This window comes from Myiozetetes cayanensis, unplaced genomic scaffold (genome assembly GCF_022539395.1).
Source record: "Myiozetetes cayanensis isolate MyiCay16 unplaced genomic scaffold, myiCay2020 scf12, whole genome shotgun sequence".
NCBI classification, from domain to species: Eukaryota; Metazoa; Chordata; class Aves; order Passeriformes; family Tyrannidae; genus Myiozetetes; species Myiozetetes cayanensis.
The window spans coordinates 24,918,086-24,941,969 of NW_026086826.1; the positions used below are offsets into that span (position 1 = coordinate 24,918,086).

Sequence of the window (23,884 nt, forward strand, 5' to 3'; positions counted from 1 at the left end):
CAGACCATCTGCCAGCCCACAGAACTGTGCCAGAGCCAGATTCCTCAAAACCCCTCTGAAAAATGATGGCAGTGCATAAACCGGATGGTGGGTGACACAATATCAACCATGCTTCCTGGGCTCCACAAAGAAACTCCAACTCTGATACCACCTGCAAGCTAGAAGATAGGATTCCACTGTCCAAGTGGAGAAAAGCAACCTTTGCACAATCAGAGTCCATATGGAAGACTGAAACAGGCACAACGTGGCTACAGGCAGCAGGGAATAATAACCTGAGTTATTATAATAATAGTCCTAGAGTTCAGAACCACCTGACCAGCCTCACTAAAGCTCCACTAACAAATACTGAGGTTATCAACTTGTTTGTAGCAAGACCCTGCCCTCCACAGGTTTTGGGGGGATATCATGCCTTCCTCATACCCATTACAGCTATTCCTGAAGAGAGGAGCTCTTGAATCTCTCCCTGAAGGCTGAGAGTTCAAAATTTACCAACGGTAATGATTCATGTGGTAAAGAAAACCAAACCCACAACTGCAAAGAAAACAAATCCCAAAAAACCTAAAAACAACCCCATGGGAATTACTGCTCAAACTCGAGAGCAATGCAAGGACTCTTTTATTTTGCTGTCGGTTTCAAGGCTGTGTCGCTGTCAGTCGAAGTTTCCTGTGTGGGTAATCACAGGGCATGAAACGAATCACCGACAAAGAGAAATGAGCGCAGCACATCTCCACAAGGAGACTTGCTACCCCTATGAAACATATTAGGAGAGATGTGGATTAAACAAACTCGTTTGCAGAAAGCAGCTGCATTATCCCATAAAAACAGACCCTATGGCTTTACTAAAAAGAGGGACACAGACCATTTGCCTGCTGATCTGACAAGGAAAATCCTCTTCCGATCTCATGGATATTTATTAATCTGGTTCTGAGGGTTCACAACCAAGTTGTCACAGCTTAGCAAGTGCACATCTGCTGACCACACGTACTCACTCAATCTAGAGGAAAGGCACACGGAACAGTTTTGAAGCAATGCATTCTAATGTCATTTCTGCAATAGGCTCCAAGGTTGCAAGTAGGGAGGGACTACAGATCAGCTCAGGCTGGATCTCGAGAAGCTACAACGATGTGGAACTCTGGAACCGGGTTGACAGAATCCAAATTCCAGATCCCACGTGACAGAGACACTCTGGTGTTTCACAGGAGCCTGTAAGCTTTTCTCTGAAGAGACTCCCTTGCAGTGTCTGCGGGCTACACAGGGAATGGCTACGTGAGCGAAAAAGTCACTGCCCTTAGCTTTCCTTCACAGTTCTTCCCAGAAATGCCCGCGCCTCACTTGTGCAGCTGGTTCCAACCTCTTGTTCAAACGGGCCAGATCAGCACAAACCGCTCATTTCCACCTTCTGCTCCAGCCAGGCGCACCCAGGCGGCCGGGGAGGGATGCGCTGCGCTCAAAGGAACAGCTCCACCTGCGGATCAGATGGAGCAGCTCCCTCCGGCAGAGGAGCAATAACAAGCATCTGGGAGCACGAAGATCAGCACAGCTGGATCCAAACACCGACATCAGCGCACAGCCCATTACACAGCACAGCCCCTCTCCCAGATGCGTGCCACCCCAGTCAAGGCTTTTCCACAGGGACCAGAATATCCTCACTGACGAGAAAGATAAAGATGCCTTTTCTCCTCAGAACACACGCTTTGCACAGCTTCGTGGACACACAGATCAAAAAGTGAAAGGGTTACCAAATTACTTTTTAAGGATTTGTTTAAAGAAAACGGTAGTAATTTGACGACCAATTGTGCTTTCTGGGGATCTCATTTATGCCTTCCAAACTCGAGAGACTGGCAATACTGTCAACACCAGTAGCTAATTACAGTTTTCAAGAATAATGAAGAGAAAGAACTGACATTTAACACAACAAATTCTGAACCAGAGATGAAGAACAACTGTACAGTATTTTTATACTGTATATCAAGAGCTGCTGCAGCCTGACACATGGCCAGGTTGCGGAGCGACACGGAGTTTAATATTACCTTCACTGAAGACCTCCAAACATAAAAATTCCTAAATCACCGACACACCCCAGTATTTTGACCTTATAATCCAGGCTGGGCTCTCAGCTCCGCTCCGGGAGCACCATTTCCCTCCCTCCCGTCGGGAGCCCGCAGCTATTTGCGGCAAACGCAGCAGGAACTTTATCAGCACGTGAAGCCCGTGTTTACCTCGGGCCATCTCCAGAGGCACTGCCTGCCCGTCGGAAAGCAGCACCTGAACCGCCAGGCTCCCCATTTCCATCATTAGAAACGATGCTAATGTCGCACTTTGCGATCCCGGAGGTCTTTTCCAACCTTAACGCCGCTGTGATTCCAATACCCGCGGGCTCGTCGGGACGGTGCGAATTGTAAAGCGATGGGATGGGCGGGATGAGCAGCCCAGCGCCATCGCCCCACCGAAATTCGGGTTGGGGGCTTTAAACGCCGTGTGTCCCCCGGACAGCGGTCAACACACGTACACACGCACACACACACACACACACACAGACCGGGAACACGAACGCGCTCGCAGCGGAGCCGCGGCGCCTTCCCCGCAGCGCGCACATCGCATCGCGGGCACCGCCGGGCCAGGGCCCGCCTCGCCACCCCCGCGGCACTCCCGGGGTGGGGGGGGACCGAGCACACCTGGCGGGGATGTCGGAGCCGCCAAAGGGGCCCCTGCGAATATCCCCTCAAAAACACCCGCCTGGTCCATCCCCGCCTGTGGTCGCTTCCCCCCCCCCAACCCCGCCGCTGTGAGGGGGGGGCGCGCGCCGGGACCGTTGGGAAGGGCGCGCGCCCTGGCTGTGATGCGCGCGCGCGCGCGTGTGTGTGTGTGTGTGTGTGTGTGTGTGTGTGTGTGTACAGGGGGGTCCGCGCCCTGCGCCCCTCACCTAGAGACGCAGTTCTCCAGCACGGAGCTCTTGCCGGCGCTCTGCCCGCCCACCACCGCGATCTGCGGCAGGTCAAGCAGGCAGTTCTGGCCCAGCGCCGCGAAGGCGTCCTGCAGCCGGTTGACGAGCGGGATAAGCCCCTCCATCCCGCCGCCGCCTCCCCCAGCCGCCGCCGCTGACAGGTAACGGGCGGCACACCGCGCATGCGCCCCTTCCCCCGGGCCTGTGGGCGGGGCCTCCGTGGGGAGGCCACGCCCTCTCCCGGTGCGGGTCCCGCTGCTGTCCCAAAATCCGTCCTTTCCCCCGGTGTTCACGAGGCTGATCCACGCACAGAGTCGAGGTGTGCCGTTTATTTACAGTGACAAATCCAAAAAGCCATTCACGACACCTACCAAAAGTTTTCACATTTTAGCAAACAACGGCATCAGTGTTCATCGGATACAAGCTGGCTGGTTCTCTTGTTAACTAGTACTCTATCTTCTATGGGTTAATGATTCGTTTCTCATGCTAATTAGTCCACATGCTCCGTCTTTCTCTTCTTCTGAGCTGGCGGGTTTCCTGGATTGGTGGTCTGTGAGTCGGTGGTTGGGATCTGCCCCTGCCAGAATTACCTGTTACCCAGTCAGAGATGATTTCAGCACAGTTGCTGAGTTGTCTTTATTAGTTTCTTCCTCATCTTCGGGGTTCTGCCAAATGTCCTTGTAACCCATAAATTCTAAATTCTTTGTGTCCACTATCAGCGGTACATCCTTCTTCCCAAGCTTTGGTAACCTCCCCCTAGGTCTGAGATCACTAAAATATGTTGAGCCCTAAACCTTAACAAGGCAATTCTACTGACAAGTAATTTATCTTTCTAACATCAGAACATCACTTAGCGCTTGCTATTTGTTTCACAGATTAAAGCTCCTTTTTTGCTGATTAGGCTTGAAAGTATACGGAGATTAAACATCAAAGAACATCTTTTCTTAAGAGAATTATTATGTATTCCACATTTTGCAACACCACCAAGAAGGGTTGAGCCATGGGAGCCCGAGGTGGTGGTGGGGTCCTCTCTGCTCTTACTGTGGGGACACCAGCAGAGCCTCCCACTGGTCACTGGCCCAGGGCAGCCGCTCCCAGGGAGCATCCATGGGGTCCTCCTGGCATTCTGGAGCCCCCACTGACAACTCAGGTGGCTGGGTGGGCTCATCCCAGCTTTAGATACCAGCACTTTAAGTACACCCAGCTTTAGATATTTTTAAGTATCTAAAGGGGGGGTAACAAGGAGATGGAGCCAGGCTCTGCTCTGTGGTGCCAACCACTAGCATGAGAGGCAACAGGCAGAAAACGATGCACAGGAAGCTCCATCTGAATATGAGGAAGAAAGTCTTTACTGTGTGGGTGACCACACACTGGAACAAATGCCTAGAGGGTGTGGAGTCTCCCTCACTGGACATATTCCAGAACCATCCGGACGCAGTCTGTGCCATGTGCTCTGGGATGACCCTTCTTATGCAAGGAGGTTGGACCAGATGACCCGCTGTGGTCCCTTCCAACCTGACCCATTCTGTGATTCTATCCCTGCCCAAGGACAAGCCAGCTTTGGTGCTGGGACCCTCAGGCACAAGAAGCACACTTTGCCCAGGTCAGCACATTGACCATGAGACCATCGGGTTGCCCTGAGAGCCCTGAACCCGGCTGGTCACCCACTCCTGCTGGTGGAAACGGCTGCAGTGTCCCCTGAGAGCCCCCGAACACAGGACTGTGGCACCCTCCAGCACCCAGGAGAGGTTTCCATGCCCTCTTCCTCGATGACTTTTGTCACCGGACTGGGAAGGGGGCCAAACTGGGAGCCCATGGAGGAGCCAGGTTCCACTCGCCACCGTGGGACCTGGCAGACAGCTGGCTTCAGCACTTCCCAATCTGCGGAGCGGGGAATTTTGGAGCAGTCCCAGTGGCTGAATTCCTCCCGGCTGCTGCCTGTGATGGGAACAGGAGCAGCAGGAACCACGATCCATCCCTGCAGCACGTGAGTGTCCCTGGCAAACCTCATGGACACTCAGCCGTGGGTGGAGAGCTGGCAGGTCAGACACATTCACCTGAGCCATGGCAGGGCAGGCCCAAGGAGCTGGGGCTGGCAGGGCTGGCAGCAGGGGGATCGCTCAGGAACAGGCTGGGAAGCAACAACAAGATCCAAGTCGGGTCGTTGCAGTGGGTTCAGTTAAAAACACACACTGAGGCTGAGCTTAGAGCTCAGGCAAACAACAGAGATGAGGTTTATCTGTGATTACTGGCAGCAGTCACAACATGAAAATATCTGAAATGCAGGCTTTGGAGTCCTGCAGCGATAAAAGTTATCCTCTGTATTAAACCAGACACTGGCCTCACTCAGCGTGAAAAGCAAAACAAAAGGGAACTGTGAACATCCTGCAGGCTGACGGAGACTAATGATCTGGAGGATCATCAAAACTTCTTGGCCAGAGCTCCCAATAAGTGTAAAAAGTGACTCCCTACAACAGACCAACTTTAAACTCTGGAAACAAATGAACAGTTTTTAATCGGCACAATGCAGGGATGGCTTCTCTCGCAGGCGCTTTGCTACTGCAGTTGGATCACAGCGTCTGGGAAAAGCCTCACCATCATTTCTGTCTACATGGGGCCTGGGAGTTATTGACATAATTATGCCAATTAGCAGCATGATTATTTCTTTCCCCACTCCTGAGAAAGCAGGCTATGCCAGGAGGCACTAGAGTAGCTGCCTGGCCTTCCTCCAGTTCACGGGTTTCTACGGAGGCTGGAAGTTGGGAAGAACAGGATCATGTTCTGGCCAAATCCACCTTGTCTGAGCATCAGAGCACTTTGTGCTGCCCCCATGAAATAATTAAGATCCGTAGAAGAGCAGCCTGGCAATAGGATTGCATCTCCACAGGAGACAAATGAAGATTGGAAAAGGCACGATGTCTGGGGAGCAGCACTATGCACACCTTCAAACTGATAACCTGGGAACTGTCCTTTCCTTTCCAGTCTTTAGATTACATCTTTGTTTGCTTCCATGATTAAATTAAAATAAATTAAGAAAACACCTTAGATTAGGGAAAGTCTGAGTTATTCCCCACGTCTGGGAAGTTCCCAAACCAAATTTTTTTTGTCTGGTGAAGCAGAGTTAAAGCTGTCAAATCACCACACTCACCCCGCAACTCCATCACTTACAAAAATCCGCTCTGCCCACAGAAAAAAAACCACAAGCAGCCAAGGACAGATTTCCCACCTTCTGGGAAAAGCACCAACATTTTCATTATACATGTCCCTATTATCATGAGGGTGCTCATTTTCCCAACAATTCCAAGAGAGCGGTGAAGGAGAGAGGAAGGGCACCCGAGCGCCCTTCAGGTCTCTGCTTTTCCTGACTGACTTCTCTGGACGGTTTGTTCCCAACCCCCGTGTGGAGCCCAGCCTGGCTTTCTGAACTTACCAAGATTCACAGTGGCTAAATTAAAGGACACAGGGGTATTACTATCAGAGACCACTGCAAAGCTTCATGTAATGAATAACCATGAAATATAAGACCCAAAGCAGTGTCAGGAGGCCATGCAAGAAACTGTTTTCTGGGGAAGCACCAAGTGTGACCCTCGGGAGCACAGAGCTGGTCACCAGTTAACCAGCTAAACACAACCTTTTACCTTGTGCTCAGTTGTGCCCCACAATATGCATCATTTCATTTTGCCACGTGCCAGGCTCAGCAAGCAGAGGAAACCTTTTCTGACCACCTCTCCTAGCCCAGGAGTAAGGGTGCCCTGCTCCCCAGGGTGATGTGCCAGCTCCATCAGCGTGGTCTGATGTCAGATGTCACCAGCTCCAGCACAGCCTGGCCAGGGGCTCCTAGCCCTGTTGAAGGCCTCCAGTGCATTTCAGATCAAGCCTACAGACAGCAAGTTTGTCCTGCCATGACTTTCAGAAAAATATATGGCAAAAATAGCCTGGCTTCAGGCTATTCAGGCTAGAGCTGTAGCATTCAAGGCCACAAACTTACCCACAGACACTTCTCCCTAACCAGGCAGCGTGACGTTAAAGCTGAGGACATTTGGATCAGGTCCCCAGGCTGCTTTATAAACACACACCAGTGCAATTCCCTTCATGAAAAATGGGTTATATATAAAATATCAGAGCAGACACTTGCAGATTCCTGCAGTGAAGAGCCAGGCAGGATCCCCTGCCAGGAGAGCAGGCAGGACTCTGTGGGGAGCAGAGCACAGAGGAGGCCGCATCCTCTCCCCAGGAAGAATTCAGAAGAGGCGGGCTCCTTCACACTTGCTCTTCTCCCCAGGGACCTTCCTCACCTCCTTCTTGCTTCAAACCCAGAGTCTTGCAGAGCTTTTCAGGCAGCTGATCAGCACAGAGCAGGGGGAGGTGTGGGCAAGGAGCCCGTGCAGGGGGAGCTCCCAGGTTCTCAGCAGCCCCTGGCTCTGCAGCGGAGCTGCACGACGGTGCCAGCCAGCACTGTGCCTGTGTAATCTGCCAGGAGCAGAGCGCAGACCTTGAAGCTGCAAAAGAGAGAATTCAAGCCAGTGAAAAAGTCAGAGCGGCCTCAGAGCTGTGATTAGAAGCAGTGGCTGCAGCATTTCTCCCTGTAAAGAGGATGTGCTTTCTGCCTTCCCCCCACAGCCTGGGGCACTGCTGACTCACTGATCGTGGGACAGTGACAACCCAATCTCTGTCCCATCTCTTCTCTCTCCTGCCCTGTGACCTCCAGCTGCATTCTTTAGTGGGGTGCGTGCAGTTCCAGGGTAGAAAAAGGGCACTGTGCTGCATTGCAGCCTGCAGAGATGTTTCCCGGCTGTTCTGAGCACCCCAGGAAAGAGCTGTACTCCCTCACTGCAGCCTGGCAGCATCTCTGCTCCCTTGGTCACAAAGCCAGGCAAGCCAAGTGCTTCCCCAAGGGAAGATTTCATGTCCAAAACACTTCCCATATGCTTCCATCCTCCAGGAGGTGGCTGTTGCAGCCCTTGCTGTGCAGTGACCCTGCCATGCCTGGACAGCAACTGCATCACCAGGCAGCCAGGCTCTTCCCAGGTGAAGGGAATCAGCCTCAGCACTTTGTCCCTGAAGCTTTCATTACTGCAAAATCTCTCCCAGCTGCTTGATGTACTTTCAGCTGGTGACACTATGTCCCCTATCCACCTCCACCCTGTTCCCTAGAGCCCAGCCACTGCCAGTCCTTCTGCAGAGCAGGGACCTGTGTTGTGACACCTGAGGAGGTTACACCACCCGGGCTGTCTGTGTGGCACCCCACTCTGCCTGCCTTAGTGTCACTGCCCTGCCAGCTGCCTGCCCACACCGTCACCCCGGGGCCAAAGAGCCTCCATGGCTGGGCATGGCCGGCTGCATCCCTCCACCTGACATCAGGAATCCCAGGGCTGGCCCATCAGCTCCCTGTGTCTCATTCACTGGAGTGGCAGCAGGACAGGGATGCGATGCTTTGGCAAGGATTGGGACCGGACCACACCAAACCATCCCCAGCTGGCTACAGCCTCAACCTGAGCCATGGGAGGAGTTATGCACAGGTCTCTTTTTTTGTGCTGGGAAGTCCAGAAAGGAAGAAATCAACATCTCGGCGCCAGTGGAGGTTGCTAAGTGACAGCAGAGCTTGTTTCTATCCCGCCACTTACAGCGTGCCTACGCTGCAAAGGAAGCGAGTGAGGAGTAAGGGATGCAAACATGAGTATGTTGCCAAAACACTCAACAGAACACACAGTTGCCAAACATATATGTTTGCTGCACGTTTTGGCTGCCAGCAGAGAAATATTTACTACGTGTCAATTTTCCAGCCTTGGAGGGTTTTACCTGCAGAGGAGGATTTCGTGTATTTGCAGCACTCATGAATTTGCCAGTTTTCCAGCTGAAATTTATTTCCAGACCAAAGTTGTAGCTGCAAGGACAGCTGCAACGAGCTGAGATTTCATCCTTACATTGTTTCTAATAGATGGCTTTTGTTTTTCCACCAGGATGTGGCGTTACGCAGCATTTGGGAAGCACAACAGAAAGGCAGGACTGGACAAGGGAGGGATGAAGGCAGCCTTTGTATGAGCTCCTGGGGAAGAAAGGAGATGGTTTTGGTGAAATAAAGGGCACACACACAAACCTATGTCGTTGGAATTATGTTGAGAATTGCACACTAAGTTAAAAATAGCCTAAACGCAGCACTGCTGCTCCAGTTGAGAAATTTGCCATTGCTAAGCTGGGTGTATAATATTTATCTTTCAAAGCAGTGCTCATCACAGAGAAGCTTTTCAAACTAAGCGCATGGGGGCAGGCAGACTTGCACCCAGCTCAAGCTCCAGCCTTGTCTCTCCCATTGCCCGTGAGCTGCCCCAAACACACTACAGGAGGAGGAGAACACACTGGGGAGCAACAGAGGGCACCTACCCATGGTGGCAGCCTTTATCTGAGGCAGGGAGCAGGCCAGCCCTGCTCTCCTGTGCCTGGGAACCATCAAAAGCACTTAGTAAAAAAAGCATCTGCTCCCTCTGCAGAGAAGCAGGCCAGCCCAGGGAGGAAGTAGGGCAGAGATTTGTCCCTCTGTGTGAAGGGGAGTAAAGCAGGTGGCATGGGAGAAGGGATCTGAAGAGTGGTTCCTGAAGTAGAACCTGCTGGCAAATTAAAATTAAAATACAGGCACAGAGGGGCCTGTCAGGGGGACATGCTCACTGTCAGCACAGCTGACATGGGGTCTCCTGGGCATTAACAGCCCCATCTCCTGCATCAGTGGAGTGGCCACGGTCCCCACTGGTTCAGGGTCCTCACTGGGGTGAGAGCCCTTGGGATGTCCTTCCATGGCCCCGTGGAGCTGGTGAACTGCAAACACTCAGGCTAATGCACCCCCTCACTTTGCTTTCTAAGTGAAGGAGGATTTCCCAGACGGAGGAGAGCTGGGTCCTTCTGAAGGAGAGGCTGATGAGGGGCATGACATCGCCCCGCACCCCCGTGGGACAGGGTGCATGGGCTGCAAAGGTGGGAGATGGCTCCAAGACACAGCTGCTGTTGCCTCCATGCTAAGGGCTAGGTGAGATCCCTTCCTGAGCTACTTCTGGCGTGTTGTTACCTCCCTGGGCTGTGGAAAGGTCGTGGAGTGTGCTTTGGGAAGCTGCTGCCAGAAAGATGTCCTGGCTCAGGCTGGCAGTGGCAGAAGGGAGCATGGAGTGAGGGTGCAGGATCAGTGGCAAAGCATCACAGTGCCTGAGTAGGTTTTCAACTTGCTGTCTGCAAGCTGGTCCATGGTACCATGCCTCAGACTTATTTTGGTACCAGTTGTTGCAGGGGAAAAAGACAAGCCCCCCAAAAATAGCTTCTGATGAATGTGTGAACACCAGCGGGTCTCCTGCTCTGTAACCAGCCAGGACACACAGGTCAGGTCTTCAACTTAAAACTTCCCAGGGAGAAACCAGGCTCTGAAACCCTCGGGAGAGACAAAATGAGGTGTCTGGGCTGGAATGGGGTGCTGTGAGAACACTCCAATGGGTATTTTCCTGCTGCCTTTTCATCCTGCAGGAAGGCTGACCCGCACCAGCTCGGTGAGCAGGTTGGAGTGGCCAGGGGCCCAAGCCCAGGGCTGGTCCCTGCTGGCCCAGGGGAGGGAAAGTTTGGGGGCTCAGGGTGTTACAGGTCTGAGTTCAGTGGTGATAACTGGAGAGATGCAGAAGAGTGAAAACATAGCGGGGTCCAGTTTGGAGAGGGCAAGTGGAAAGGGAACAATGGTGCTTAAGGGGCAGCTGCCTGTCCCCAGGACATGTCCTTGAGGTGCAGAGGTGACTGTACCTTTTCCATGGTGTGGGTGCTTCAGAAATTAGCCCTAGTAAAGCACTGCAGGCCTCAGAGGAGCCCTGAGCACTTTATTCTCACAGCCCACCCACACACACACACAAGCAGGCTTGGGGCAGGGCTGGGGCTCCACAGAGATGCAGAGAGAGGCAGCATCAGAGGGAAGGTGTTGTGATGGAGGGGAAGGAGATGGTCGGAGGGATGTTTTTCCCACAGTGGGGAAACAATGGGGGACAGACCCAAACCCCCAGTCCTGTCAGTCCCACAGCACCTTCCTCTCCTCACCAGCTCAACGCTGGCCCTTGGGCTGCACAGCCCTCCTCAGTCCTGGACCCCTTCCTGGGGAGCCACTGCAGGAAGCACCTTCCCAGGCCGGTTCCATCCCTCAGGCAGACCCAGGCCAGCACATGTCCCCAAGGGTGGCAGTCCCAGCCACGGGACCAAGGCACGCACACAGGGAGCACTCTCTTGAGCAGCATCTCAGCCCGTCCTGAGGAGCCCCTGTCAGAGGATCCTGACAGCCTGCAGCATGTCTGCCAGCACGTACGAGCTGTCCCAGGGGCGCCCCGGCTCCCGCAGGGCCCCTTCCAGCGCCCGGGCACGCGCCCCCAGCTCTGCAGGGTCCCGCCGGCCCTGGGGACTGGGCTGGCAAAACAGGATCTCGTTGACCTCCCCTTCGATGCGACGTGTGTAGAGCAGCGGGAAGACATCCCTGAGGGTGGCCAGGACAGACTCCTTCAGCTGGGCATCACGGCACACCAGGTTGAGCACAAAGATTCCTGCAGCAGGAGGAGAGGGGTGAGAGTTCAGCCTGTGTACACCACCCTGCTCCCCGTGGGAACACAGCTGAGTCGGTGCCACCATGGTGCAAACATCTCCCCAGTGGCAGCACGAGGAGCAGCAGCATCCCCACGGTACCCTTGGCCCAGCTCCACGTCCCTGCTGCCACATGGGTCGGGGGTGGCCACGATCTGTTCTCAGGTACCGCCTACACCCTCTGCTTCCAACAACCCTTCCTGGCCCCCTGGGATGTCTCAGCCTGCCTGACCCAGCAGTGCTGCAGGTCACCTGCTCCACCCTGCTGGCACAACACCCACTGAAACGCTCGGAGCCAGGAGCCACCAGGAGAAGCAGATGCCATGCAGCAATGCTGTCTGTGGCCACTGTTCTCCAGGATGAGAAACGGTGGCACAGCCCCAACTCCACACAGAGCCAGCCAGCCTGGCCATGGGGACACAGCCAGATCTCCCCTCCTACCTTCTGGCTTGAGGATGGTTTTAACTTTCTGCAGGAAGGGCTTTTCCACAAAGGCTGGGGGTGGGCAGCTCATCCCCACCGTGAGGTCTTTGCTGTCCACATCGAACATGATGGCATCATACTGGGCTGGGGCTGCAGGAGGAAGCACAGAGAGCTGTTATCCCAGGGGACAGAGGTGAACCACACACGATAGGGAGGCAACAAATGGGATGGTCCAGACATCCCCTCTGCCACATTATGGGGTCCCTTCTCTCTCCTAGGGTTTCTCTTTCCAAATGAAACCCACAGCAGCAGCCCTTGGTGCTGAGGGAGGCAGCAAATCTAAGGTCCCCTGCACACTTGGCAAGGACAGGTTGTGAGCTGCAGAGACCTGGTGAGGCTGGAGACTGTGACACATGGCAGGAGATGGGCAGGGATGGGAAGAGGGGGGTGAAAACAGCCCAGGACCTCAATCCCCAGCGTGTCACCCACTGGACTTGTCGGGGTACCCAGAATGCTCCCCAGGAAGGTACCTTCAGCCGCCAGCTTGGCCACGTAGTCCAGGCCATCGGAGATGTGCACTTGCATCCGGTCGCCCTGGGAGAAGCCGAACCAGCGCGTGGCCACCTCCAGCATGGAGGGGTCAATCTCCACCACGGCCACATGGGCCTGTGAGAAGTAGTCGTGGATGAAGAGGGGCAGGCTGCCACCGCCAAGCCCCACCACCAGCACTGCCAGCGAGGCTCCTGCCAATGAAGAACAATCAGTGAGCCACCAGCATGCCCTGCTCCCACTGCTCATCCCACCCACCCTCCACACACCGCTTCGGGCAGGGTGCATGGGGCCAGAAAAGCCATTGCTAAGGCGCTGGGGCGTGAGGACACAGGCGCACCTGCCCCCAGCACAGCCTCTCACTGCCGGCCCTGTCACCTGGGAGGGGGTTGGGGCCCCCCAGCAGGCAGAGCCCTGCGACCATGGCCTTGTGGTGCTCACAGCACAGGTAGCTCTTGTCAATGGCTGCAGGTGGCTCAGCGGGGCTGGGTTTCTTCTTGTCTTTCCTCCGTTTCTTCTGGCCTGAATGACAGGAGACATCAGCTGGTCAGGCAAGGTGGGAGGCAGGGGGTGGGTTCTGAGGAATAGCCACCCCCAGCCCTGCCCCACCCACAGTGAGAAAACACTCCCAGAGTTGCTCAGGGACAAGGCAGGCAGGTCCCAGCAGGACTTTTACCTTTCTCCTCAATCTCAGTCTCTGTCACCCCAAAAAAATCAGCCTTGGCCGCTGCCCCTTCCTGGCCGCCCCAGGTACCTGAGAGAGGAGTGGGAGCCAGGAGCCGGGCCTCCGACTGCACCACGTTCCTGTTGCGGAGGAAGATGAGGCGGCGGAAGTAGCAGGTGCCGTCTCCCTTCACGTCCTCCACCACGTACTCCCCGCTCAGGGGGCTGGTGTCGCAATGCCGCACCGCCCGCACCCCGATGTCCCCTCCCACGGACAGGAAGGGCACCTGCAGGAATGACAGGGGCTGCTGTGAGCAAGGAAAGACTACAAAACCAGAGCCTGGCATTCCCACTGTCCTGACTACGGCACCAGGATGAAGCGGACACAAGGCAGGAGCAGCCACAGGAGAGCTGAGGACCTGCACTGGCTTCACTCCCATACGTTTGTTGGGGGTACAGGGAACAAACACCTCATGACTTCTTGCAAGAGCTCAGGTCTGGGGAGTTGGGGAGACAGGATGAACAGAAGTTAAAGCCAGGATTAAGAAGAGGCTGCTCTCAGGGTTTCGGGATGGCCTTCTCCCAGTGCTAGCTTTTTGAGAAGGATTTCACACTGAATCCTGCCTCCAAGCAAAGGTAGACAGCTGGAAGGAAAACTGGGAAGAGCTACACCTGAAGCCAGTCTCTGCCCACCAAGGCAGCCAGCTCACACCCGGCAGCTTGGTCTTCCTTGGAGAAGAGGGATTCATTGCTGGAAAAGAACCAGCCTGGCCCTGGTTTCAGGGAAGCCAATCCAGGGGGTTGGGCAGTGGGGGCTCACCTGCTGCCGGGCAGGGAGGCCCGGCGGGGCCAGCTCCATCACCTTCCCTGACAGCTCGGCCTGGATGCCAGCCATGCCCTCGTAGTGCTGCTCCCTGTGAAGAGCCACGGTGACCAGGCGCCCAAAGCCCGCACTGGTGGCCAGCTGCCTCCGCCCCTCCTCCGTGCCAAAGAGCCACTCGGTTTCTCTGCCCTGTGGAACTGCAGAAGGGGATGCCATCAGCCCAAGCTGCTCCTGGTCCCAGAGGCAACCACCCCAACCTCCAAGGGTCAGGAGCCGCGGGGAATGGCGAGACATCGTAAGGAGGTACCACTGTGTGACTAGAGCCGTGCACTGCAACCGTCAAGAGAGCCAGGAGCTCTCCTGCTTTGAGCAGGCTCATGCAGGAGGCTGGAATAGCCATGCCTCGTTCGAAGGGATGGCCAACAGCCTCAAGACCTGTCTCCAGGCTGTGCTAAGCCCCAGCTTTGCAGGTGTGCAGGGAGGGAACAGTGCTGCTGGCACAGCCTGGCACGTCTCTGTGAGGTGCAAGCACAGAAGCCCAAGTGCAGCTCCAGCAGCCCAGCCTTGCAAGTCAGGACACCCACACAGACCAGAGACGCCTTCCCGGCTGCATCGCTGCACCCTGGCCTCATGCAGCAATGTGCTGTGGTGGCTGTCACCAGCATCAAGGCAGGAATCACCCCCTTGGAGGTGGGACAGGCAGTGTCCCTCTGCTGTGAGATGCAGCCAGCAAGCTCTGTGCCAGTTCTCTGCTTGCACCACCAGGCAAACACATCCCACCACGAAACCAGGACTAAACAAACAACCAGACCCCCCACAGGTGGGTTATTTCCCTCTCCAGCCCCAAACTCAACAGGGCCTGAAGGGCTGGCCATTTGCAGCTCCTGGCTGGAGCACCATCTCACTGCAGGCAGGACAGGCTGTACTCACTGATGAAGATGGCAAAGCGATTTTCCCGGGAAAGTTTCACCGAGGGGCTGTCAACCACATGCAGTGTGTAGCGAGGCTTCCCGCTCTCCTTGTCACACAGATCCAGGGAAACCTGTTCCCTGCAGGGGGTTTTGCTCAGCTGGCTGCAGAGCAGGGCGTAATGCTGCCTGTCCCTCACCGCTGCCACCAGCCGCTCCACGCTCTCCACCCGCATCGGCTTGTCCTGCTCCTCGGGGCAGATCTCCAGGATCTGTGGTGCTGAGCCAGGGATCTTCCTGAACTTTGTCATGACATAGACAAAGACCGGCAGGACGAACTGCTGGTTGTCCCCGCTGCCGGCCACCTGATGGACGCGCACGACCCAGCCCTCCTGGGAGAAGTATTGCACCGCTTTCGTCAGCACGTGGGCTTGGGCCAAGGACACGCAGAGGTAGCGCCCTCCCACCTGCAGGACCCGGCTGATCTCAGCAAACATCTGGTCAACCTTGGCCAGAGTGGCCTCCTCTTCATCAGTAAGGAGGGCATCCAGCGTGCCTTTGTCCAGGACCACCTGGAAGTGGGCGTCAGGGAAGTCCATCTGAAGCACGTCCATGAGCAGGTAGCTCATCTTTGGCCTCCTGCTCCCGCTCCGCTCCCGCATCTGGCAGATCACGGCGTCACTGATGTCGATGTTCACGATGTCCTCGCACATTCCCACATCGTACATCTGCTCGCTCAGCTCCGAGTTCCCACAGCCCACCACGAGCACCTGGGGCAAGGCACAGGAGCAGTGGGATGGTGAGAAACCCCTGGGAACGCACCCCCAAAGCACCTGATGGGCAAATATCAGCCACGGCTACGAGCCCTGTGTGAAAACCCCACCCACAGCACCTGCAAAACCACTCTGTGGGCCCTAAGACAACATTTCCATAGAGAAAAGTCACATGGGCACAGAAGCAATGGATCTGCTGCATGTCCTTTGGGAACGATCTGGGTGTTTTACCCACCAGAGCTCCCCAGGCCAGAGCAACCCAGGGGTCTCTCCTCTTGATGTGGCACACTGGGGGCTTCACATCATCTGCGTCAACACACAGTGGCACAGAACTGACACACTGAATCACACCTGTGTCCTGAGTCCAACCTGTGACCCAAAATCACCATATTAACTAAACCATGGCACCAAGTGCCACATCCCGTCTTTCCTTAAACACCTCCTGAGGACTCCACCACCTCTCTGAGCAGTCCATTCCGATGTCTAAGCACCCTTTGTGTGAAGAAATTCTTCCTAACGTTCAACCTAAACCTCCCCTGGTGCAGCTTGAGACTGTGTCCTCTCGTCCTGCTTGGGAGAAGAGCCCAACAACCCCACCCGACTACAACGTCCTTTCAGGGAGCCGTAGAGCGATAAGATCACCCTTGCACGTCCTCTTCTCCATGCTAAACCATCCCAGAAGGAGCCCCGGGGAGACTGGGCCCGGGCACGAGGCGCCGGGCACGCACGGGGGCTCTCACCTTGTCGCGGGGCCGCACGTACTTGTGCAGGACGGGGCAGAGCTCCGGGAAGGCCCCGTACCACTCGAAGGCTCGCTGCCCGCGGTGTCGGAAGAAGCGGTCCCAGTAGGGCGCGGCCCCGAACTCGGCGGGGCTGCGGGGCAGGCAGCTCCATGGCGGGACCCGCTCCGCCCCACGTGGCCCCGCGCTGACCGCTTCCGGGTCCGCGCCGCGCGCGAGGCCGGCGGACTGGCCCCCCATTGGCTGCCTCTCCCCGGCCGCTTCCCATTGGCCAGCGGGAGCGCGCGGCGGCCCCGCCCGGCCCCGTTCCCGATCCCGATCCCAATCCCGGCTCCCCGGGGCGAACGGGATCCCCCCGATCGCGGCACTGCTCAAAATCCCCCGGCAGAAAGGGCGACAGGCACAAACGTGCGGCTCCAAGAGGCCGGACCCGCCGGGCTCCGCCACGGCGACAGGAACGGGGCGGAGAGAGGCACGGGTGGGTTCTAAAGGAGCAGCTTTAATGGCAGCCCGCAGCAGAACAGAGCTCTCCCGGGGCTGTGTGGAACATGGACATGCAGGAGGGTTGGACGGGATGATCTCCAGAGGTCCCTTCCAGCCCTAAGGGTTCTGTGATCTGAGGACACGGGGTGCCCCCAGCCCGGGGCGCTAGCTGGCACCGGAGCCGTGCTCTGTCGGGTTGCTTTCAAGAAAGAAGGCAGAGAGCTCGCTCAGTGCTCTGTATCGGTGCGAGATGGAGTTCTTCACTGCCTTGGGCAGCTCAGCGTATCTGCAGGGCACAGAAAACACAAGTCTCAGCAGCAGAGACACTTCAGGATGTGCCCCCTAGTCACCAAGAGCTCCCCCTCTGCTCACTGCCTCCCTGCCTGGCTCAGCAGGCATCTGTAGTGACACACTGGGAGAGCCAGCAACCCCATCCTGATCCAGGGGTTCCCTGTAAGGCACCACCTTCAGATCCAGGAGGCGTTTTCTCCCTGATGCCCTTGCTTGCAAGCAAGTTCCTCTTGACACCCTCACCCCGGCTTGCCCTACATAAAGAACTGTAGGTAAGCACCACTCACGTTTGGTTGTAGCCATCAGGCTGAAAGCAGGGATCCCAGCCAAAATCCCGAGGGCCTCTGGGCTCCACGATCAGCCCCTGCCACAAGAAAGCAAAAACGGCCCCTTAAGCCGTGTTTTCACAGCAATTCCCCTGCAGCCACATTTCAAACACAGGTGAGGAGCTGCACACAGCCACGGCCCCCACAGGCTCTGCACCGTGCTGTGCTCCTTCCCAGCACCTCCCCGGGCTGTGACAGAATCAGCAGCCCCAAACTGACACTGCCCTGCCCTGGCAGGGCCTTTACCCCTCCAAATAACGGAGCTAACGACTGCACTCAGACACAGCCCTGTCAGAGGGAGATGAGGGGCTGAGGAGCAGAGCTCAGCAAGTACCACTGCGGAAAGGGCTGCAGCATCACCACCCTCTCTCTTCCTCAGCTTGTTCCCAACACTGAGAAGCTCTGAGGGCATTCAGTGACCCAGGAGCCACTAAAATTTTACTCAGCAGAGCCAGTGCTGGCACATATCACATCCCAGCCCTCCCCCCTCAGCATGTTCCCTTCCCCAGGCACACCACCTACGTGGGTCTGGCCCTTGAACAGCCTCACGGGCTCCTCGGGGTTCCCGCTGCTGAAGGCGAAGGTGCAGAGGGCATAGGCAGACTTGTCCTCAAACCCAGCCAGCAGCTTGTACAGGCCTGAGAGAGACAGAGAGGAGGATCCCGGCGTTACTGCCGCTCGCTCGGAGCGCAGCACACCCCCTAGGGACGGGCCGAGGGAACATTCCCCACCGCATTCCCAGACACCGAGGAGAGGAAGAACTGCAAGAGGTGACAGAGCTCAGGCACAGGGATGCTCTTGGCGGGATCCCTCCTACGACTGAAGCCAGAGCCTCAGACCTCACAGTGGGAGCTGCAGGGCCCTGCTACGATTTTGGGAGAGGAAGCCAAAATGCAGCACCAGAGAGGAATAAGCCCACTCTGAATTAGAGTGATTAATGCTCATGTTAATGGGATTAACACTCTGAACTGTGGGGTCAAGGCAGTCACTGCACACCAGAGGAGGGGAGGGGAGCATTAGTGGAGTGAGGTTTGCACTGAAGCCACGGGGAGCAGCAGGTCTGCCAGGTCACACTGATGACAAATAAGAAGTTCCCACAAGCCCTGCTGCCAGCCTGCAGAGGCAGGAGTCTGGGAATCCAGGGATAAAGCTGCCAGGGAAAACAACATCCCAGGAAGGAGGGCACAGAACAGGCTCGAGGAGAGAATGTGAAGAGACAGAGCTGGACAGGCAGGAAAGGAATCAGCTGTGAAATGGGCAGTGTGGTGGGCAGGCAGGCTGGGCAGGCCCAGCATGGACAGGGATCCACTTCAGGGGGAAAAGAGCGAGTTACAGGCAGAGCAGTAACACCAGGGCAGTACCTTCTGGCTTGAGTTTCTCCAGGAACCACTTTCTGAAGAGGAAGGGGAGAAGGAAGATTAATTTTTGCTATTATCTCTCAGAAATATAGGCATCCTTGAGATGTTGTTGCCTACATTTTCAAAGCCCCTTGAATCCCTCTTCAATGTGCTCAGATCACCTCAGGACTACTTACCAGTAAGGGCAGATTTAGCTCCTAAAGTGACTGTGACACAGTGAAAACAGCATTGGAGTATTTGATTTAAAGCAGTCCTGGGGTCTATGTAAATAATCCAGTGCCTACTCCTGAGCCATGCCAAAACACATTTCTCAACACAAATTGTTCACATTTTACACCCAGCTGTAGTGCTGACTGGGTCACAGCCTCAGGCCTGCCAGAGTTCAAGAAGTGTTTGAACAAGGCTCTCATGGTGGGATTCCTGGAGTTGTCCTGTGCAGGGCCAGGAGTTGGACTCGAGGATCCTTGTGGGTCCTTCCAACTCAGGATATTGTATGATTCTATTCCACAACATAAAGCTTTCATGTCTGCTTAGCACAGCAGAGACAGTTTGGAAGAATTAATCACACTAAAAGTTAATTCCAGGAGATGAGGCAGTATTTCATCACAGAAGCTCCACTGTAATGCAATAATTCTTTTATTTGCTGGATTAAAGCAGTTCCTATGAGGACCCACAGCCACTCATCCCAGAATCCTGCTGAAAGGCTTGATGCCTTCATGACACAGACCCCGCTATGTGGACAGGTTCCCAAGCTCAGTGCCATGTAGGCACCATATGTTGGGAGCCAGAGCCAACAATCCAGGTCTGTGTGTCTCATCCCACTCTGTGACTTCCAGCAGGGCTCAAGGAGCTCAGTCCAGCCCCTGGGGTCCAGGATGAAGACCAGGACACGGATTAGGAATCACCTCCCTGCCCCTACTGCTCCTGGCACACGGAGAATCCTCCACTGAGCCCACCCTGCCAGCCTCTGCTCCCAACTCTGGCACACAAAAGGGGAAGCCACTTCCCTCCTACTCACATGTAGGGTCCTGGCAGGCCCCCCAGGGCGTTGAAGCACAAGCAGGTGTCCTCTACTATAACAGGTCCCTGAACCTACAGCAAAAGCCCAAGGGAAGGAAACATCAGCCCTAGAGAAAAGTCACTGCTCCCAAACCTGGCTCTGTCCCATCCTCCCATTTCCACCTGACCTCAAAGGTTCCAACACACACCAGACAGACACGACCTGACCCCAGCTCTCCCCAGGCAGGCCAGAGTGGCTGAGGAACAGTAGGGAAGGCTTCTCATGGAGAAAAACAGGCTGAGCTGAACACCCCCTACCCTCCTGAGGGATGGGAATGGCAGGACAAGGAAAGGGAAGGTCCATGTGCTGGAGGCAAGCCTGCATTTCTCTTGAGCTCTCACTTGATTCTTTTAAGACACCCATCCCAGAAGCAGCTCTGGAAGCTCAGGCTGACAGCAAATGCTGTGTCCTGGAGCCACAGGGGCTGGACTGAAGGAGCTGCCATGTCCTCCTGCTGCTCCAGAGACACAGGAGACCAGAGGAGCCGCAGCGGGGCTGCCAAAACTGTGTCATCGGTGAGAATTCACCATCACCCGGCACAAACCGGGGCGATGGGAGTGCGGTGAGGCCAGGCCAGGCCAGGCCAGGCGAGGCTGGATGTACCCCTGGCTTCCCTCGTGGCCGGTTTGGATGCCCCAATATCCCTCCCCGGGGGTGCCTCCAGGAAAAGGGAGAGAGCAAAGAGCGACCTGCCGGGCGGCTTCACGGCACTTCTGCACGGAGATCTCGTCTGGCTCCCCCTGGTACTCGGGCACTGCGGACACAGGGGTTGGTGATGAGGAGACGGCCGGGACGGGACGAACCGCCGCGTCCCGCCCGGCCCCGCCGGCAACTCACGGTCAATCTTCTTCGCCACCAGCGTGTAGGGAGAGGAGTCCCCGAGGATCTGCGTGACCTGCAGAGGGAGAAGGGAAGGATCAGGGAGGGAGAGGGGGGCGATCCCGCCCGCAGCCCCGGCCCCGCCGCCCGCACCTCCTCCAGCTTCTTGGCGTTGCCGGTCACGAACACCACGCTCCGCCGGGCGGGCGCCGCCATGACGACACCGCGCGCGGCCGCCGCGCGCGCCCGACCGCCAATCAGCGCCCGCGGCCGCGCCGCGCCCCTCGGCGTCCAGCCAATGGAAAAGGCGCTTGCCCCGCCATCCCCGCGCGGCCCAGCCAATAGGAAAGGCGCTTGCCCCGCCATCCCCGCGCGGCTCAGCCAATGGGAAAGGCGTCCGCCAGTGAGAGGCGGGGACTGCCAGCCCTGCGGGGGCGGGCGCGGGGCCGGGCCGGAGGGTCTCGCGAGAGGCGCGCGGAGGGCGGGCCGGGTCGCCATGGTAACCTCTCCCCTCACGGCCCTCACGGTCCGGCCCTTGTTGACAGCGCCGGCCTTTGGCGGCCGCGGCCCGAGGAGTCCCCTGCCTGTTCTCCCTGGAGTAGAACCACATGTTCGCTGGGGGAATCGGGCACGGGGTGGTGCTCTAAGCACTGCTGCTGTTCACCCCCCCGACCTCTGGCGCGTCTCTGCGCTGACATCTGGTTTCGTGTGTCGGAGCGATCAAGTTCCGTCGATGTTGCCTTTGCTGCTGGCGGTGCTTCTCCCAGCCAGAACTGGTCCCTTGGGAAGGTCTGTGCTCAGGACAACCCCAGCACGGAATGACCACACCCGTCTCTGGCGCCTCCTGGCAGTGCAGAGATGGCTGTGGTTGAGGCCGCTTTCCCTGCCCTGCACCTCAGGTAACCGCAGGGCCAGCTGGCAGCCGTGGCAAAGCCGCCTGGACTCGGCAGGCAAGAGGTGTCCGTGGGGCCGGTGTGGAGCCCTGGAGGACGGGTCAGTGCAGCCCAGCACTGGTGGGGAGCAGTACCTTGGGAAGCAGCAGCCAGGTCCTGGGAGCTCTCCCACCGTGGTACCCAAGGCCCTCCTCACTGCCAGCACCCCCAAAGCCCCTGCTTTGCACGGGGACTCCACAGGAGGGACTTCTTTCCCCCTGGGCTGCCCAGCTGCCAGAGACAGGAGGTTTCTCCCTCCATGTCCCATCCCTGCAGCCCCCCTGCCCTCGGGCATGGGCAGCCCAGGGGCTCATCACACGGGCCACACCTGCAAGCCCGGGAGGAGGAATGCACAGCTCCAGCCAGAAGATGCCATGCCCTGTACAAAAGCAATCATGTGGAAAACAGCAGCTGACGGTCTGTCTTCTGCACGATGAGGGAATGGATAAAACAGACCCCACACTTGGGTGAAGGAGTTGTTTTTGTTGTAGAACCTCCTTCGTAACGTCTCCCAAGTGAAAACCAACCCCCAAGCTTGTAGACACTGCTGGAAAAAACAACCCTTTCTGCTCACTGCAGTTCTCCCTGCCACCAGTCCAGCATGGGACAGCACAGACTGCAGTGTAAAGACCACAGAATCAGAGGAGCACAAGGAGGACTGCTCTGTACCACCCTGAGACCAGACATTTCTAACCTTGGGAAAAAAAAATATCTATAAAAGTTGCTCAGTAAGTTCTATTACTGTGAAACTTCTGACCAGGACTGTTGGTTTGCTGCTGGTGGTGCCTCTCCCAGCCAGAGCTGGTCCCTTGGGAAGGTCTGTGCTCAGGACAACCCCAGCATGGAGTGACTCGAACCTAAAGCAGTTCTGGCAACTCAAGGAGGTGCAATGACAGCCTTGGTTGTGGCAGCTTTCCCTGCCCTGCATCTCAGGGGCACTCCTGGGAATGCTGCAAAATCTCTCCAGCAAAAAGTCGAGGAATTCCATCTTTCCCCGAGCAAGAGCCTGCTGCCTGCACTGGGCTGCCTGGAGTGGGCTTGGTCCAGACTTTATCCCATCAGCACCCACTTTCCAAGGCCCTCAGTCCAGTATTAAAGCCACACTTTTTGCCTCCAGCAAGCAACTTCAAAACCCCTTCTCTTGCCCAGACCTGGTGCCAGCAGGGATCTGAAGTCCTCACCCAATCCTGAGGCACCAAGGTCCTGACGTGGGTGGCAGTGGCAGCAGCAGCAAAGGCGAGACGGGGCTGAGAGAGAAAGGCAGAGGCACTGGCAGGACTTTCCAGCAGCAAGAGTAAATTAACTCACTTCCCAGCTGGCAGGACATGGTACCCAACAGTTCAGCGAGATCTGCAGCCCCCTGGAGACAGACACGGTCCCTTCTTCATCCACGTTCTTGATCCCTTGCACTCAGACAAGTAGCCAAAGGCACAGGCACGGTGATTTTTGTCTCTTCCACTGGGCGCATGATCTTAAAACCAGCCTATACTTTAGGAGGAAAAACCCAGCTTGGCTTTCTGGTTCCCACCGGGAGAGATTAGGGCTCAGAGAGGGGAAAAGCCCTATTTATATTCCAGCTGGGCAAGCAGAGCTTGTAATCACATCGAGCTCTCCAGCCTGCTGTGCTCACTCCTAATCCCCTTCCCTGCTGGGGCAGCACCACCACTCAGGTGGAAACTGAGTACAAGGTCCTGGGGGCAGGTTCAGAAGAGGAGCTGGGACATGGCACTGGGAATTCTCTGGGGCACCATTTCCCCTCTCCAGAATGATTTCCAGCATGTGCTAAGCAGGACAACTCTTCTTTCATAAAAAAGAGCAAAGACAGAACCAGGAGACCTTGAGATTTTGGCTCAGCTAAAGTCACAGGCTCAGGGCTGGAAAGAACAAGGATCCCAAAAATAAAGGGCTGACAGAAGTGCTACCAACACCTGAGACCGAGGCTAGAGACAGCCAAAACCCCACACTCCCACCCGTGGATGGAGAAGTTCAGCTCCTGTTTATCCCAGCACAGGGACCCCTGCAGCTCCCTGAGCAACCCAGCACGTCTGAGAACAACCCCCACCCCACTGGATCACAAGGAAGGAAAATGGGCTGGCATTGGGATTGAGACCATAGTGTGAAGGCAAGGGCTCTGAGTAGGAAGTGGGCTCATTCCCTGTGCACTGGTTTCAGGAGAGCTGCTCTTCTCCTGCTGTGTCTGTAC

At 56.3% G+C, this 23,884-nt stretch overlaps 3 protein-coding genes across 9 annotated transcripts in view; all 3 read right to left on the reverse strand.

Moving 5' to 3' along the window:
* The window catches only part of DNM3 (dynamin 3), a 170,345-nt gene extending 167,237 nt beyond the window's left edge, over window positions 1-3,108 (reverse strand). For 6 of the 7 annotated variants that reach the window (XM_050306368.1, XM_050306367.1, XM_050306366.1 and 3 more), the window contains exon 1: window positions 2,924-3,108. In XM_050306368.1, the coding sequence (XP_050162325.1) occupies window positions 2,924-3,069 (146 nt within the window). In that variant the 5' untranslated portion in view covers window positions 3,070-3,108. The remainder of the gene's footprint in view (window positions 1-2,923) is intronic. The other variant, XM_050306370.1, reaches the window with a different exon arrangement.
* Window positions 3,109-8,517: 5,409 nt separating this feature from the next.
* On the reverse strand, window positions 8,518-16,574 carry METTL13 (methyltransferase 13, eEF1A lysine and N-terminal methyltransferase). The gene is made up of 8 exons (XM_050307214.1): window positions 16,413-16,574; window positions 14,922-15,669; window positions 13,989-14,188; window positions 13,260-13,455; window positions 12,884-13,027; window positions 12,487-12,699; window positions 11,975-12,106; window positions 8,518-11,496 (listed from the first exon to the last, which is right to left on the reverse strand). Exons 2-8 carry the CDS (start codon window positions 15,625-15,627, stop codon window positions 11,222-11,224), a joined length of 1,866 nt encoding a protein of 621 aa, XP_050163171.1. The 5' UTR covers window positions 15,628-15,669; window positions 16,413-16,574; the 3' UTR covers window positions 8,518-11,221.
* Window positions 16,575-16,891: 317 nt separating this feature from the next.
* On the reverse strand, window positions 16,892-20,979 carry ITPA (inosine triphosphatase). Its single transcript, XM_050307304.1, has 8 exons — window positions 20,903-20,979; window positions 20,768-20,825; window positions 20,620-20,684; window positions 19,889-19,962; window positions 18,874-18,905; window positions 18,035-18,150; window positions 17,474-17,550; window positions 16,892-17,181 (listed from the first exon to the last, which is right to left on the reverse strand). Exons 1-8 carry the CDS (start codon window positions 20,963-20,965, stop codon window positions 17,061-17,063), a joined length of 606 nt encoding a protein of 201 aa, XP_050163261.1. The 5' UTR covers window positions 20,966-20,979; the 3' UTR covers window positions 16,892-17,060.
* Window positions 20,980-23,884: the final 2,905 nt, after the last annotated feature.

Bases quoted from the DNA above. Each gene is read 5' to 3' on its own strand.
- ITPA (XM_050307304.1), bottom strand. From the start codon at position 20,965: ATGGCGGCGCCCGCCCGGCGGAGCGTGGTGTTCGTGACCGGCAACGCC. The intron at 19,963-20,619 runs GTCGCTCTTTGC...CTTTTGCTGTAG, and splicing joins GCCGTGAAGCCGCCCGGCAG to GTTCAGGGACCTGTTATAGT. The intron at 17,182-17,473 runs GTGAGTGGTGCT...TGTGCCCTGCAG, and splicing joins CCTGATGGCTACAACCAAAC to ATACGCTGAGCTGCCCAAGG.
- METTL13 (XM_050307214.1), bottom strand. From the start codon at position 15,627: ATGTACGATGTGGGAATGTGCGAGGACATCGTGAACATCGACATCAGT. The intron at 13,456-13,988 runs GTGAGCCCCCAC...TCATTCCTGCAG, and splicing joins GCCTCCCTGCCCGGCAGCAG to GTGCCCTTCCTGTCCGTGGG. The intron at 12,107-12,486 runs GTACCTTCCTGG...TTCCTCCTGCAG, and splicing joins GGCCAAGCTGGCGGCTGAAG to CCCCAGCCCAGTATGATGCC.